The sequence below is a fragment of the Bombina bombina genome, chromosome 6 (genome assembly GCF_027579735.1).
Source record: "Bombina bombina isolate aBomBom1 chromosome 6, aBomBom1.pri, whole genome shotgun sequence".
Classification (NCBI taxonomy): domain Eukaryota; kingdom Metazoa; phylum Chordata; class Amphibia; order Anura; family Bombinatoridae; genus Bombina; species Bombina bombina.
In genome coordinates, this window is record NC_069504.1 from 616,134,710 (window position 1) to 616,153,436 (window position 18,727).

The window sequence follows — 18,727 nt, forward strand, 5'->3', positions numbered from 1 at the left end:
CCAGCCCAAATTAATAGTTTACATAACGGGTAAAATTTGACGAGTCAAATGAAACAATTATGAAAGTTGCATATGACCCCAGGGCCGGTACTTTGAGACCACTGATCTATATCTATATCTATATCTATATCTCTCTCTCTATATATATATATATATATATATATATATATATATATATATATATATATATATATATCTATATCTCAAGCCTCTGACGAAGCGGATGAGTTCCATGAGTTCCACGCCCACCTTACGTCAATTGCGATACATACGCTGAGAGGAGTTCTGTGTAAACTGCAGGTACTCACAGCGTTTCTATTAGCTCAATTAGAGCGGTATATTTTAAAATACAAGTGGACTTTAAACATTGAGAAGCGAATAGGATTGGCTGTGTTCCACTGGGGACATTGGGAAAAACCGGAGCTGCACGATTTTGGAGAACTTTTGGTGACAGTACCTGGAAATAAGTGGGGACATCCATCTGCCATTCCTTACCTCATAAGATTGAGGTTTTATTTGTGAGTAGGGAGAACCTAAGGGTTATTTATTTGTTTTTATGTGTGTTTGCCTTTATTAAATTGATCTGCACCATGAGAGGTGTTTTTGTGCGCTTGTTTTTATAGATTCCTGCAGCTGTACCTCATTACTCAACCTGAACCTTGAGTTGTTTTGGATGAGCAGCACTGAACACCGCTCTCTATCATATTTCAAGTTTTAACACAAGAAGGATAAGACTTTATCACATATATTTACATTGTCAATAGGACCTGCGTTTTTCCTATTAGCCTCTGACGAAGAAGTACTCAGAGAGATAAACTTTGAAACGCGCAAGGCTTTCCAAACGGGTTACCCAGTCCTGGTAGATTCCTGCCAATCACATGAAGCTGCTGCAGTGCTGGTATTTGATACAACACGTAATATTTTACTTGGCTCATACCTCATCTGTTGAGGGTTTCTCTTGTAAGCATAACTACAACAGGTTATTTGATGTGTGTCTGTTGTCTTTAATTAATAAATGCAATATTACACTATTGGCGTTTTTTCTATTCCACTATATATCCGGTAATGGAGCACAAGTCTCTTATTGGAGGTTGGTGAAAGCGCTTATTTTAAGAACAGATACGAAGCTCTACGGCCCTGGGAATTTACTCTGGCTGCTTGCTCTGGGGGAAAAAGAGGAGAGGAGGAGAGAGTTTACTCAGATTCCATCCAAGCTCCGCTCAAAACGGAAGTTTCCCCTTGCTGGCTTCAATCTTACCTCATATGATTGAGGTTAAATCTGGTGAGTACCCATCTATATGTAGTATTGGAATGCAAAACCTGCATCATTAAGAATCTGGATTTAGCTGTCTCATGAGAATTTCGCTACAGTTGGCCTTTGGATTCTATATGCATAGACTTTTTCAATACCATCCCTTGGACATTTAATACAAACTGATAGTAGAGACTTTTTTTCCTTAGAAGTTAACCACTCAACTAGGAGACTCACCAACTAATACATATATTATTTGTACTATCAATTTGTCTTTTGCAACTGGATATCAAACTTTACACTACATTATACATTTAAATGTGACAGTATTTGGATGTTTATAAGTCCCTGTATCGTCCATTTATGGTATTTCAGTGAATCTTTTCACTTTATATTTAAGGTTTACATGCCTATATTCACAGATTGCTTTCAGTCTTTCGATATATAGTTGGGTAGCTTTTATTTATGAACAAAACCCTTTTACTTGTTTCTATATATGCAGTTTCAAGCACCTTAAACAATATCGTATTATATAACTATAATAACACCTTTTTCTTTTTTACTTACTCTGATTGTAGTATAACTGTTTAAATTCAATATTACACTTGTTCAGAATAGTCTTTACTTTTATTTGATTTACAATACTGATTATGTAGTGTCACTGGACAATTATAAGTGATACCCAACAGTAGGTTTTATGCGCTCCATTCACAAAATCCTTGGTTTTTAAAAATATATATCACACACACACATATATATATATATATATATATATATATATATATATATATATATATATATATATATATATATATATATATATATATACATACATACATACATATATACATACACACACAAGTTAAAACATTGAAGTAATCAATTTTAAATACAAATGAAACCATGGTGTTGCTCTTAAAGGACCCTTCTTCACTTGAGGATTATAAATAAACGGGAACATACAGAACTGCTTGAAGTCATATGTGTCATAAAGGGGTTAAATATGCACTCTATAAAAGATGATATCCAAAGCCATTACAAAACAGGATTGGGGATAGAAAAGGACTAAGAGGGGATTAGTAGCACTCTCACTCCTAGAATTGGAAAATGCTGTATCCAAACAGCTATAAATGAACTATAGTGTAGGTATTAAAATTTATAAACTTTATTTATGCTATTAAAAATAAATGCGGTTAAATAGTGAAAAAAATCACTGATCCACACACCACTTAATCAAACTGACTAAAAACAAACACACAGCACCAAGGGAGCTGCACAAATACACCAAGTGACACCCCCCTGTATTCCTGGCCGATAACAGGATACTTCGGCTTCAGGTGTCAGGGGTAACACAGGATGTTGTTGTAAACGCAGCCACCAAGGTGAAACAATGGTTGTTAAAACCACACAAACACGTTTCGGCTGTAGTACAGGCCTTTCTCAATGTGAATATGATTAAAAATGACAAGCCGAGTGTTTGCTGTGACCTCTTTTTAAAGCCCTATTCTGAAACGAAAGTACCAATCACAAGCGTACAATTCTGCACACCCCTCTTGCAGCCAATAATACATAGTTGCTGACATACACATTTGGTGACGATGTACTGTGATTCCGGATTGGTTTAAATGTAGAGACTGCTTATCCAATCAGACACGTATTGCGGGACACGTCCCATTACTACAGTCTCATGAAATACGTTCACCAACTCTAAATTATAGCTCAGAGTGACTTAGATGATAGAAGATGTAATATGATTGCATTTACCTGACACGTCTATGCTACCATACAGTAACCACTTCTTATGTGTCATTTGTATGCACCTATATAAGGAAAACTCCTGATGCTGTAGTATCCGATTACCTGTCATCAAGGTCTTATCTCTGTAACTTTGTAAAAAGGTTATGATCAAGAGGTTGCTTATATAAAACGTTGCATGCAATTGTAATAGGTAAAGAAGACAGCAAATCAAGAAGAAGGTGAGTGATACTTATATGTATTCGTAGAATACGAATACGAATACATATAAGTTTTATTCTGTGTGTTCGTGTCTTATAATGAATTGTGTTAATCACTCTCCTTCTTCTTGATTTGCTGTCTTCTTTACCTATTACAATTGCATGCAATGTTTTATATAAGCAACCTCTTGATCATAACCTTTTTACAAAGTTACAGAGATAAGACAGTGATGACAGGTAGCATAGACGTGTCAGGTAAATGCAATCATATTACATCTTCTGTCATCTCAGTCACTCTGAGCTATAATTTAGAGTTGACGAACATATTTCGATTAGACTGTAGTAATGGGGCATGTCCCGCAATATGTGTCTGATTCGATAACCAGTCTCTACATTTAAACGTCACCAAATGTGTATGTCAGCAACTATGTATTATTGGCTGCAAGAGGGGTGTGCGGAATTGTACGCTTGTGATTGGTACTTTCGTTTCAGAATAGAGCTTTAAAAGAGGCCACAGCAAACACTTGGCTTGTCATTTTTAATCATATTCACATTGAGAAAGGCCTGTACTACGGCCGAAACGCATTTGTGTGGTTTAAACAACCATTGTTTCACCTTGGTGGCTGCATATACAACAACATCCTGTGTTACCCCTGACACCTGAAGCCGAAGTATCCTGTTATCGGCCAGGAATACAGGGGGTGTCACTTGGTGTATTTGTGCAGCTCCCTTGGTGCTGTGTGTTTGTTTTTAGTCAGTTTGATTAAGTGGTGTGTGGATCAGTGATTTTTTTCACTATTATTTAACCGCATTTATTTTTAATAGCATAAAGTTTATACATTTTAATACCTACACTATAGTTCATTTATAGCTGTTTGGATACAGCATTTTCCAATTGTAGGAGTAAGAGTGCTACTAATCCCCTCTTAGTCCTTTTCTATAAGTGTACGTGTATCTCAGCGCCAACTATACCTTGTTTGCCCGGATATGGTGGTACCTAGCTGCCACCTAGATATAATCAATTGAGAATAGTGTGTCCAGGCGCCAGCAAATGGAGGCTAAGGTTAAAGTTTATCAATATTTATTCAAGACAATTCTTCTCTTGTAAACAGTTGATAGTTAAAAAAATTTTAAGACAATTTAAAACAATAATATGGTATTTAAAATCTATCAGAGACGCATGGATCCACGCTAAAATTAAAAACAATGATCTATAATCTTAAACTTTATGCAGGGTATAGATATACAATATTCAACAATATGTATTTAAACAATTTGATGTGATGGTGTGTGTGGGAGCGTCTGCTCCACACTATGGGTGTGATATAAAACCAAGTAGTGAACGGTGTACTTAAAAAACAGTCCTGTGAAAAAAATAATATAAAATAAACTAACAGTCCTGTGAGCAAAAAATCCTATGAAAAAATAATAATCCTGTGGAAAAATAAAATGAAAGTCAATCCAGTTGAAGACAAAAATTCGCTCCTGTGCGAAAGAAATCACTTCTGTGTAGCAAATATCCAAAAACAAACGTGATGTGTGTTACAAGTTAATAAGAAACGTTGAAAAAATTGAAAAAATAATAAATAAAAAAGGTGCTCTGTGGAGACTGAGCTCCAAACTAAAAGTAGAGACAGATCACTAGGAATAACAAACAAATGCTGCCAAACGAAAAAACCTGTGGAGAAAAAATAAATACAATGTGTAGAGAATTTTTCAATTGTACCCTCCTAGTGGAATATAGCTTACCAGGTCTACGCGTTTCGGCCTTTCCTAGGCCTTTATCAAGACTTGATAAAGGCCTAGGAAAGGCCGAAACGCGTAGACCTGGTAAGCTATATTCCACTAGGAGGGTACAATTGAAAAATTCTCTACACATTGTATTTATTTTTTCTCCACAGGTTTTTTCGTTTGGCAGCATTTGTTTGTTATTCCTAGTGATCTGTCTCTACTTTTAGTTTGGAGCTCAGTCTCCACAGAGCACCTTTTTTATTTATTATTTTTTCCATTTTTTCAATTTTTTCAACGTTTCTTATTAACTTGTAACACACATCACGTTTGTTTTTGGATATTTGCTACACAGAAGTGATTTCTTTCGCACAGGAGCAAATTTTTGTCTTCAACTGGATTGACTTTCATTTTATTTTTCCACAGGATTATTATTTTTTCATAGGATTTTTTGCTCACAGGACTGTTAGTTTATTTTATTTTATTTTTTTCACAGGACTGTTTTTTAAGTACACCGTTCACTACTTGGTTTTATATCACACCCATAGTGTGGAGCAGACGCTCCCACACACACCATCACATCAAATTGTTTAAATACATATTGTTGAATATTGTATATCTATACCCTGCATAAAGTTTAAGATTATAGATCATTGTTTTTAATTTTAGCGTGGATCCATGCATCTCTGATAGATTTTAAATACCATATTATTGTTTTAAATTGTCTTAAAAATTTTTTAACTATCAACTGTTTACAAGAGAAGAATTGTCTTGAATAAATATTGATAAACTTTAACCTTAGTCCTTTTCTATCCCCAATCCTGTTTTGTAATATTATTTAAAGGGGCAGCACCAAGGATTTTACATATACCTCTATATCCTATTTAAACCAGTGACACTGTGCCATTATTTGTCCAACCTGTTCAAGATATCCAAAGCCAATCAGGTACAAAGTCTCATGGAGCTGAAACATGTAGGGGTGTACCCTGATTTGCAACCAACAGACATTTGAGATGGCAGAGTGGATATTTGAAAAGCCGGATGCTGGGCTTCACCATCTATTGAGCTCTGGTCTCTATTCCGGGCAGATTACACCTTTTGCAAGTTGATTATTGCAGGTGGGGGCAAAAGTGAGGTTCCTAAATGCTGAGCGCCACTATCTATTGAGCTCATAACAAAACGTCAAAGTGAGAGGGACCAATATGCTAGGATCCAAACCGTCAAAAGCACATCAATCTATCACTCAGGTATTTGGACAATACAAGTTGGCACATAATAAAGGCAGATGTCTTAACCCTATGAGGGCTGAACATTTCTTATGGTACATTTAAAAACTTATAAAATTTACCATAAAAGAAATACTTTTTTCAGTGCCACTGAGTCTTGTTTATAGTTTCACCTCTTCCTCATTTTTTATTGAAAATTTGGGGAGGTATTTATTGCATTGTTTTGTCATTAACATTGATATTGAGGAACTAATTGTATATCCTTTTAAAAGATGAGGTTAATATATCAGAGCGCCAAACACTAGTAGGCTGGGTCTATGGTCAGGACATCAAATACCATTGATAACAATAAGTTTAAATGATACAAATTAATACATATAATTACGAAAGCTGGTACACTTTAATACATATATACAATAATTTATCATGGATCCATGGTACAAACAGAAAATTGGTATTACACTCTAAAACAATCAACAATGGCAATAAAAATCTTACACATAAACACTGTGAGGGAGCGTGCATACACACTCCAATATAGACGATAAAATGCGATACAAGATAAAAAGTGTTGTTTAAAACGTTACAATGTGTATAAAACAATGAAATGAATAAAATACAGTTTACCACTATTAGTTTCAAGCCTCATTTAATCACCCACATTCATTCTCACCATCCACACCACAATCCATCAATTTTAAGTTAAGATTCACACCCATCTATTTATAATTTGCAGTTGGGTAAACACATAGGTAAAACCTCAGATGTGAGCCGGGGTTTTTTATTTATTAAATTTCATTCCCTATTTCAATTTATCCAGCCTTACCTTAGTCCAAGAGTGAGCACAGCACAGAGGTCCGGGTGCACAGGAGACCAGGGGCACTGCCACAGCCCCCCAATAATCTGTCAATGGTATACACAAAGAGGAACTCCAGCACTCCAGTATTAGAAAAAGGCAATTTTATTAAGCAACGTTTCGGGGTCACAGCCCCTTCCTCATGCTATATCTTTATTAAACAACACATCACCATTTAAATACCCTCCTCTAGGCGCCAAAAATGCACCTACATTGGGGAATTGTCTCCCTCTAGTGGTTACTTGTGGTCACTATACCAAATGTATATACTATTTCCTAAGTGATATATATTGCTACTTATAAACACATTACATTATGCTTACAACTATACAGGAATATACAACAATATCAAAAATGCATAAATGTATGACAAATGCCTAAATGTATGAAAAATCTTATCTACAAATGTATAAAAGAATTATTTTGTAAAACAAATGTTTAAAAAATATATATGAAGATGCAGATATCTATATTTTTTGTATGTTTTACTCTACTCAATTAATATAGGTTCACTTACTCAAAGCTCATTTTCCAAAATCATATTGCTATTTGGATAATCATAGGGGGAATATATGGAAAAGCAGACTTATATTATGTTCAAATCTTATTATGCAGTATTATACCCTTGGATAAACTACTTGGATAAGCTACTAAAAGAAATATGCTCCTTGGAGGAAGTGATGTTTTAGAATAAACTTTAGAAAAAACATAATGCTTTTAGAAAAAACAAGACAAGTCATAATCTCTATTGAGACCCCTAGGTTGAAGTGTAGCTAGTTGGTGTATCCACCACATTTCCCTTTGTTGGAGGAGACGTTCCCTATCCATTCCATTTCTATTGGGGCCTACATGGTCTATTATCTGCCACCTCATCTGGCTGACACTATGTCCTTTCTCTAGGAAATGACTTGAGACTGGGGCATCTTTGTTATTACACCTAATGTTCGATCTGTGCTGACTCATACGGTCACGGGCCTTGCGAGTAGTCTCGCCGATATAAACCAAGGAACATGGGCATTTTATAAGGTAAATTACATGAGTTGTCTCGCAGGTATAGAAGCCTTTGATATTGTATTTCCTACCACTTTGAGGGTGGTGGAAATTCTCTCCTTTAATGATCGAATGGCAACTCATGCAATTGTAACAGGGGAACGTACCTACTCTCTTTTTCCCAGTGATTGTCTGCTGTATTTTACCCGTGGTCCCCAAGTCTGTTTTAACAAGCTGGTCTCTTAGGCTCTTGACCCTTTTATAGGCCATGAGTGGTGGTTTTTTAAAATATGTGACTCCCTTGTTGCATTCCTCTAAAATATGCCAATTTTGGCGTATTAGTTTAGCAATTTTGTTACTGAGTGGATTATATTGGCTCACAAAAACCATTCTATCCATATTCTTGTCTGTGTTCCTACTCCTAGTTTTATCCAATTCAGTAAGTGTATTATCCAATAATTTGTCAGGGTATCCCCTATTAGTGAATTTTTCTTTCATTTCTTTGAACCTATGGGATTTCCTGTCATTAGAGCTTACAATCCTATCTACTCTGAGTAGTTGGCTTCTAGGAAGTGACTCTATCAAATTTCGGGGGTGAAAACTATTGTATAGAAGGAGGTTATTTTTGTCTGTTTCTTTACAGTGTAAATCAAACTCTAAAAGTCTACCCGCTTTGATGACTTTCGTGTCTAAAAAGGCTACATATTCCTCACTGTAATTTACAGTGAATTCTAAACCTCTTACTTCTGTATTCAGCTCTTTAACGAACTGTAGGAGGGACTCCACGTTGCCCCACCATACGCCAAACACATCATCAATGTAGCGGAGCCATACTGCCCCATACTTTCTAAACAATGCATTTTGATATACACAATTTTCCTCAATTTCCTTCATGAAGAGATTGGCGTATGATGGGGCAACGTTGGAGCCCATAGCAGTGCCTCTTATCTGGACATACCACTGGTCCTGAAACAAAAAGTAGTTCCAGTAAAGGATCAATCTCAAAAGATCTTCGATAAAATTAACCTGACCATGACCATATCCCCTGTCCACCATCAATGTCTTCCTTATAACAGCTATCCCTGTTTCATGTTTTATAGAGGTGTAAAGACTTTTCACATCCATGGTGAACAGGAGATATTTGTCACTGGGAAATTCCAGGGCCCTTGTTTTTTCCAGAAAGTGGTTGGTGTCTTTTAAATAACTTGCCATCTTAATGACTTCTGGCTGAAGTATTCTATCAAGGAACCTGGAAATATTGGTATATACCGAGTCCACACTGGAGACAATAGGTCTCCCTGGTGGTCTCTGACTGTCCTTGTGGACTTTGGGTACAGTATAGAAGATAGGGTTGCGTGGATTATTAACACTTAGAAAATCCATAAGTTTGTTATCTATGATGTTTCTATCTACTGCTCTCTGTAAAATGCCTGTAATTTCCTTCTGTATAATATTTAATGGATTCTGTTTCAGTGTCTCATATGTATCCCTATCTCCTAATTGTGATAGTGCCTCCTTGATATAATATGCTCTGTCCATAATGACAGTGGCACCGCCTTTATCAGCCCCCTTGAATATGATGTCACTATTATTCTTAAGGTTCTCTAATGAATTTTTATCTGTTTTTGAAAAGTTAGATAATTCAATTCTATTACCTTTGTGCCAAGTTTTTGAATGGTCTTTTTTCTTATATTGGTCTTTAAATTGTGCCACCCCATTTTGTATCAATTTGATAAAGGTATTAACCCCATGTTCACTTATATTAGGGTTGAACTTACTCTTTTTCCTAAGGTTAAGATTTTTAAGGGACCATTCATTGGCTGTATCTGCATCATATACCTCTTTACCACAATTCTGCTGTTGAAACCAAATTTTTAATTTAATGTTACGAAAAAATCTATATAAATCTTTATCCATTTCAAAAAAATTGGTGTTACGGTAAGGGCAAAAGGATAATCCCTTATTAAGCATTTTACTTTCTTCCTCAGTTATTACATAGGAGGAGGCATTAATGGTAATGTCCTTAAGTGCAGTACAACTACTCACAAAGTCCTTTGTCAGTACTTCTTCTTCTTCTGCCCCCTCCGTGCTGATCTCCGTACTTCTCCTTTTTTGTCCGCAGTGTTTCTTGCCTGCCCTGCGGTTCCGGCGCTTTCCTCGCTGCTTGACGTCTCCAAAGGGGAGGACTGTGATGACGTCTCTTGGTTGCTTGACGTTCCTGACGCTTTGCTCTGATGCAATCTTCGTTGGCCGTATCTGCGTCTCCCCCTGGGTCCTACTGCGTCCCGGTTTCCCTGGTTACCACGCCAACGGTACACTCTGCCTGAGCGATAGTCGTCCTCATCCCTTTGGAACTTTGTGCGCTTTGTTTCTTTTATTATTTTTTGTTCCTCTGCCACTTTTGTTGCGATCCTGTTCTCCATTTCGTTGAACTCCTCCACTGTCATGGTGGTAAGTAGCTCTTCTTTATGCTTTGCGATAGCTACTTTTTGCAGCACAAAGTTCCAAAGGGATGAGGAACCCAGGGGGAGACGCAGATACGGCCAACGAAGATTGCATCAGAGCAAAGCGTCAGGAACGTCAAGCAACCAAGAGACGTCATCACAGTCCTCCCCTTTGGAGACGTCAAGCAGCGAGGAAAGCGCCGGAACCGCAGGGCAGGCAAGAAACACAGCGGACAAAAAAGGAGAAGTACGGAGATCAGCACGGAGGGGGCAGAAGAAGAAGAAGTACTGACAAAGGACTTTGTGAGTAGTTGTACTGCACTTAAGGACATTACCATTAATGCCTCCTCCTATGTAATAACTGAGGAAGAAAGTAAAATGCTTAATAAGGGATTATCCTTTTGCCCTTACCGTAACACCAATTTTTTTGAAATGGATAAAGATTTATATAGATTTTTTCGTAACATTAAATTAAAAATTTGGTTTCAACAGCAGAATTGTGGTAAAGAGGTATATGATGCAGATACAGCCAATGAATGGTCCCTTAAAAATCTTAACCTTAGGAAAAAGAGTAAGTTCAACCCTAATATAAGTGAACATGGGGTTAATACCTTTATCAAATTGATACAAAATGGGGTGGCACAATTTAAAGACCAATATAAGAAAAAAGACCATTCAAAAACTTGGCACAAAGGTAATAGAATTGAATTATCTAACTTTTCAAAAACAGATAAAAATTCATTAGAGAACCTTAAGAATAATAGTGACATCATATTCAAGGGGGCTGATAAAGGCGGTGCCACTGTCATTATGGACAGAGCATATTATATCAAGGAGGCACTATCACAATTAGGAGATAGGGATACATATGAGACACTGAAACAGAATCCATTAAATATTATACAGAAGGAAATTACAGGCATTTTACAGAGAGCAGTAGATAGAAACATCATAGATAACAAACTTATGGATTTTCTAAGTGTTAATAATCCACGCAACCCTATCTTCTATACTGTACCCAAAGTCCACAAGGACAGTCAGAGACCACCAGGGAGACCTATTGTCTCGAGTGTGGACTCGGTGTATACCAATATTTCCAGGTTCCTTGATAGAATACTTCAGCCAGAAGTCATTAAGATGGCAAGTTATTTAAAAGACACCAACCACTTTCTGGAAAAAACAAGAGCCCTGGAATTTCCCAGTGACAAATATCTCCTGTTCACCATGGATGTGAAAAGTCTTTACACCTCTATAAAACATGAAACAGGGATAGCTGTTATAAGGAAGACATTGATGGTGGACAGGGGATATGGTCATGGTCAGGTTAATTTTATCGAAGATCTTTTGAGATTGATCCTTTACTGGAACTACTTTTTGTTTCAGGACCAGTGGTATGTCCAGATAAGAGGCACTGCTATGGGCTCCAACGTTGCCCCATCATACGCCAATCTCTTCATGAAGGAAATTGAGGAAAATTGTGTATATCAAAATGCATTGTTTAGAAAGTATGGGGCAGTATGGCTCCGCTACATTGATGATGTGTTTGGCGTATGGTGGGGCAACGTGGAGTCCCTCCTACAGTTCGTTAAAGAGCTGAATACAGAAGTAAGAGGTTTAGAATTCACTGTAAATTACAGTGAGGAATATGTAGCCTTTTTAGACACGAAAGTCATCAAAGCGGGTAGACTTTTAGAGTTTGATTTACACTGTAAAGAAACAGACAAAAATAACCTCCTTCTATACAATAGTTTTCACCCCCGAAATTTGATAGAGTCACTTCCTAGAAGCCAACTACTCAGAGTAGATAGGATTGTAAGCTCTAATGACAGGAAATCCCATAGGTTCAAAGAAATGAAAGAAAAATTCACTAATAGGGGATACCCTGACAAATTATTGGATAATACACTTACTGAATTGGATAAAACTAGGAGTAGGAACACAGACAAGAATATGGATAGAATGGTTTTTGTGAGCCAATATAATCCACTCAGTAACAAAATTGCTAAACTAATACGCCAAAATTGGCATATTTTAGAGGAATGCAACAAGGGAGTCACATATTTTAAAAAACCACCACTCATGGCCTATAAAAGGGTCAAGAGCCTAAGAGACCAGCTTGTTAAAACAGACTTGGGGACCACGGGTAAAATACAGCAGACAATCACTGGGAAAAAGAGAGTAGGTACGTTCCCCTGTTACAATTGCATGAGTTGCCATTCGATCATTAAAGGAGAGAATTTCCACCACCCTCAAAGTGGTAGGAAATACAATATCAAAGGCTTCTATACCTGCGAGACAACTCATGTAATTTACCTTATAAAATGCCCATGTTCCTTGGTTTATATCGGCGAGACTACTCGCAAGGCCCGTGACCGTATGAGTCAGCACAGATCGAACATTAGGTGTAATAACAAAGATGCCCCAGTCTCAAGTCATTTCCTAGAGAAAGGACATAGTGTCAGCCAGATGAGGTGGTAGATAATAGACCATGTAGGCCCCAATAGAAATGGAATGGATAGGGAACGTCTCCTCCAACAAAGGGAAATGTGGTGGATACACCAACTAGCTACACTTCAACCTAGGGGTCTCAATAGAGATTATGACTTGTCTTGTTTTTTCTAAAAGCATTATGTTTTTTCTAAAGTTTATTCTAAAACATCACTTCCTCCAAGGAGCATATTTCTTTTAGTAGCTTATCCAAGTAGTTTATCCAAGGGTATAATACTGCATAATAAGATTTGAACATAATATAAGTCTGCTTTTCCATATATTCCCCCTATGATTATCCAAATAGCAATATGATTTTGGAAAATGAGCTTTGAGTAAGTGAACCTATATTAATTGAGTAGAGTAAAACATACAAAAAATATAGATATCTGCATCTTCATATATATTTTTTAAACATTTGTTTTACAAAATAATTCTTTTATACATTTGTAGATAAGATTTTTCATACATTTAGGCATTTGTCATACATTTATGCATTTTTGATATTGTTGTATATTCCTGTATAGTTGTAAGCATAATGTAATGTGTTTATAAGTAGCAATATATATCACTTAGGAAATAGTATATACATTTGGTATAGTGACCACAAGTAACCACTAGAGGGAGACAATTCCCCAATGTAGGTGCATTTTTGGCGCCTAGAGGAGGGTATTTAAATGGTGATGTGTTGTTTAATAAAGATATAGCATGAGGAAGGGGCTGTGACCCCGAAACGTTGCTTAATAAAATTGCCTTTTTCTAATACTGGAGTGCTGGAGTTCCTCTTTGTGTATACCATTGACAGCCTTACCTTAGTGGTAAACTGTATTTTATTAATTTCATTGTTTTATACACATTGTAACGTTTTAAACAACACTTTTTATCTTGTATCGCATTTTATCGTCTATATTGGAGTGTGTATGCACGCTCCCTCACAGTGTTTATGTGTTAGATTTTTATTGCCATCATTGATTGTTTTAGAGTGTAATACCAATTTTCTGTTTGTACCATGGATCCATGATAAATTATTGTATTTATGTATTAAAGTGTACCAGCTTTCGTAATTATATGTATTAATTTGTATTATTTAAACGTATTGTTATCAATGGTATTTGATGTCCTGACCATAGACCCAGCCTACTAGTGTTTGGCGCTCTGATATATTAACCTCATCTTTTGAATCTACCCTATTGGCAACTAGGTGCCAATGTATTAGAGCTAGAGGTCTGTTGATATATAGCTGGTGCTTAGTTATTTTCTTTTTGTATATCCTTTTAAAGTTTTGTACAAAAATATTTTAGTATCGACTATTTGTTACCAGCGCTGGTTTTTAGCGTTCTAAGAAAAACATTGATATTACAAAACAAAACTATATATACTTTGGGCTAGATTACAAGTGGAGTGCCATTTTAATGTGCACTTGTAAAGGGGTAAATTTGCACAACGCTGCATGATTCGCCCCCTGCACTGCGCTAGGTGGTTTTCCATGTCTCATGGCATGAGAATGAGGCTCCCATTGGAGCCTATGGAAGCATGCTCTTGTAAGCGCAAGGCTTCCAGGAAATGCTAACACAAAGTCGTGTCCGCATTGTGCCTGACTTGTAATACCAGCACACATTTACGAGTGCTGGTATTAATGAGTGGAGCACAAACATTGCGCTTGCGAAAGCGCAATATTGCACTCCATTCATAATCTTGCCATTTGTTTTAAAATGATCGCATTTAGCAAAAAAATAGTGGCATGAAACGTACCAAAATGGGCCTAGATCAAAACCTTGGGTTGTCTACTTAAAAAAAATATATAGTTTAGATGGGTAAATGGGAAAAACATATATATATTTCTGTTTAAATGGAGCGATAGCAAAAATGCTAAAAATTCTCCAATATTTTGGTTGTTTTTCTCTGAAATTCCTGGTACTGAAGAGGTTAAATTGCTATAAATGAGACAAGATGAAAAAAAAAAAATTTGAAATCCAACTGTCAATAGTTCACTAATTTCTACAAACATCTGCTTAATTTGGTATCATGCAACATATCCCATCTTTGGTTATGTGCCACAGACATCTGATGCTACCATAATAAAGGGAATATATATACAGTATAATGGTTTGACACAGGAAAAGTAACTGGCATTGGATCAGAGACCAGTGTGAAAATGCTTTAGTGGATGACATGAACAAGGAATATTTTATATTTGCTTTTTAAATAATTGAAACTTAGGGGTCAATTTATCAAAGTCGGAGCGGACATGATACGATGTAGCGTATCCTGTCCGCCGCACATCGATAAATGCCGACAGCATACACTGTCGGCATTTATCATTACACAAGCAGTTCTTGTGTAATGATCTTTGGTTATGTGCCACAGACATCTGATGCTACCATAATAAAGGGAAATATATATACAGTATAATGGTTTGACACAGGAAAAGTAACTGGCATTGGATCAGAGACCAGTGTGAAAATTCTTTAGTGGATGACATGAACAAGGAATATTTTATATTTGCTTTTTAAATAATTGAAACTTAGGGGTCAATTTATCAAAGTCGGAGCGGACATGATACAATGTAGCGTATCATGTCCGCCGCACATCGATAAATGCCGACAGCATACACTGTCGGCATTTATCATTACACAAGCAGTTCTTGTGAACTGCTTGTGCAATGCCGCCCCCTGCAGATTTGCGGCCAATCGGCCACAAGCAGGGGGTGTCAATCAGCCCGATCGTATAGGATTGGGCGGATTAAAGACCGCAGCCTCAGAGGCAGTGGACAAGTTATGGAGCAGCGGTTTTTAGACCGCTGCTTCATAACTGCTGTTTCCGGCAAGCCTAAAGGCTCACGCGGAAACAGGGCCATCAAGCTCCATTCGGAGATTGATAATTCGGCCCCATAGTCTAATATATTACAGTGTTTGTGTTCTATTGAAATCTTCTTCCTTATGAATGCAATAGCCGTTTAATACCTAGAGGAGCAATTCAGATTTAATGCAGCTAAAAAGTTACCAGATTATGTTTTTTATTATTATTTACACAGAGAAAAACATACCTGAAAAGTCTGCTGCTAAAAGGTCTTCTGCTCTCAAAACCTTTACTTGTAAAAAGCCAATATCTCTTAAATTCTGTAATGTGTTTTTCAAACACTGGAAAATAAATGCGAAAACAAACTCAGTACCTTCAAAGCAAATATTTAACTCTGCAAAAACATTTAAAGTGATATGTAGTAATATTTCATGGAAATGGTGGTAAATACATTGAGTAGCCTTCCAGCTGAGGGAACACTGGGAGGCTACTCAATGCATATTTCAAGTGTAACAGAGATAAAAGACCACTTAATACAGTAGATTAACAATCAATAAATGCATAATAAAGAGACAATACAAAAACACTTGGCTTGAATTTCAAATGAGTAGTAGTTTTTTTTCTGACAAATGTCAGTTACATTTTCCTTCCTAATGTATCATGTGATAGCCATCAGCCAATCACACAATGCATATATGTATATCCTGTGAAACTTGCCCATGCTCAGTAGGAGCTGGTGCCTCAGTAAGTGTGCATATCAAAAGACTGTGCAAATTTATATAATGGAAGTGAATTGGAAAGTTGTTTAAAATGGTGTGCTCTATCTGAATTATGAAGTTTAATTCTTACTTGACTGTCCCTTAAGTAAAAGTATTACTGTCTTAATAGTGAAGTCTCATTTGTCTGTGGCTATATATTTTTACATAGGTAGATAGTTGCAAAAGAAACAAACATACAATGAGAATGCAGCCCTTGGCCCTCACAATCATGTGCTTACATATCTACTGTTGATCTCTTCTTTTTCAACTGGATCAGCCAATGGACAAACACATATATCAGAAATGGTGACACCAACACAAGGCGTAAGTGTAATCATCAGATGTATAGACCCTTGGTTATTATCCAGGGGAACTTCCATGCGACTGGTCTGTCCAATGGGTAAACCAGCAATTTCAACTTTACACCTAAAGAGAAACACTTATTAAAAACAAATTTCTTAAACCATTCTCCAAATAGACTTTTTATAAAAGTTAAATCTTATCCTGCAAATAAAACAAAGTATATGTTAATTTCACAATTAAAGGGACAGTCTAGGCCAAAATAAACTTTCATGATTCAGATAGAGCATGTAATTTTAAACAATTTTCCAATTTACTTTTATCACCAATTTTGCTTTGTTCTCTTGGTATTCTTAGTTGAAAGCTTAACCTAGGAGGTTCATATGCTAATTTCTTAGACCTTGAAGCCCACCTCTTTCAGATTGCATGTTAACAGTTTTTCACCACTAGAGGGTGTTAGTTCACGTATTTCATATAGATAACAACTGTGCTCGTGCACGAGAAGTTATCTGGGAGCAGGCACTGATTGGCTAGACTGCAAGTCTGTCAAAAGAACTGAAAAAAAGGGGCAGTTTGCAGAGGCTTAGATACAAGATAATCACAGAGGTTAAAAGTATATTATAAATGTGTTAGTTATGCAAAACTGGGAAAAGGGTAATAAAGGGATTATCTATCTTTTAAAACAAAAAAAATTCTGGTGTAGACTGTCCCTTTAAACTACAATTCTAATGACAATATATAAATATATATTTTACAGACACATTGCATTTACTTACATCCCCAATAGCTCCTCAGATTTTCTATTATCTTTTCCCCATACTTCTATATCCAAAATTCCCATTCTGTCAGAAAAGTAATGGAAGTCAAAACGTTCTCTCCACTGAGGTTTCACACTCTTACACAAGGTCTAAAAAAACATGCAGTTGTAAAAATTTAAACACCATTGTAATTTCTATTACAGCTTACAAACATCACATTAGCAGCTGCCTAGCACGGCAGGGAAAGACATAATAAGAGAGCTGCCATACAGCGAATGAGACACACTTTACAAACGGAAACATTTGTTTTAACGTGTTATATCACAACCTCGAGAAACTAACTGGTTTCTGACAGTTTTAATGTGTCTCCCCAAAGTTAATCCTGAAAACATAATGGTGAACAGCAGAACACAAAAAATGTACATTCTGTTTTTAACATAATTTAACGGGAAAGGGCACTTCTTATACAATGCTTTGCATAGCACATCAGATGAGATGGTTAAATACAATTCTGTGCAGAAATATCAAAAGCATCCAAGGGAAAAGTAAAGGTAATACAAATCTCCTAACCTTTGAATATTCTACAAAAAGTATTTTCTGAATGCCTACCTATATATCTCTTCAACACAGAATATCATGGGAAAAAAGAAAATTTGATAATAGAATTAAATTGGAAGCTTATTTAAAAGGGTATGCTCCCTCTTAACCACAAAACAAATGTTTTGGGTTTCCTATTCCATTAACATAGAGTGCTTCATCAGCCCTAGTTAATACTGTATCAGCCACGATCTTTACAGGTGCCGCCAGTGCTATATTTGCCAGACCAAGCATTTTTTAATGCACATTGTGTCGCACAACTTATTGACACACTGACTCTCAGTGCTACCAAAATCTGAATCTAAAAGTATATGGCAAAGGAGTATTAACGGGACATTCCGATCAAAATTAATATGCACACAGATTAATTACATCTTTGATTGGAAACATATTTGCACTATAAATATATTGTCAAAAGTGCTTCTAGTAAAAGTTATCACTGTTTTAGTGTTAACATTTTTCTCTGTATGTGAAGCATAGCTAGATATTGTCACAGCCCCGCATTTTAAAGGGCCATGATACCCACATTTTTTCTTTCATGATTTAGAAAGAGAATGCATTTTTAAACATCTTTCTA

At 36.3% G+C, this 18,727-nt stretch overlaps 1 protein-coding gene across 1 annotated transcript in view; it reads right to left on the reverse strand.

Moving 5' to 3' along the window:
• Positions 1–18,727, reverse strand: part of MCTP2 (multiple C2 and transmembrane domain containing 2) — a 438,267-nt gene that overhangs the window by 122,446 nt on the left and 297,094 nt on the right. Inside the window, exons 10-12 of the mRNA XM_053717625.1 lie at positions 17,572–17,702; positions 16,735–16,921; positions 15,985–16,078 (exon numbers count right to left, since the gene is read on the reverse strand). Of these exons, the coding sequence (XP_053573600.1) occupies positions 15,985–16,078; positions 16,735–16,921; positions 17,572–17,702 (412 nt within the window). The remainder of the gene's footprint in view (positions 1–15,984; positions 16,079–16,734; positions 16,922–17,571; positions 17,703–18,727) is intronic.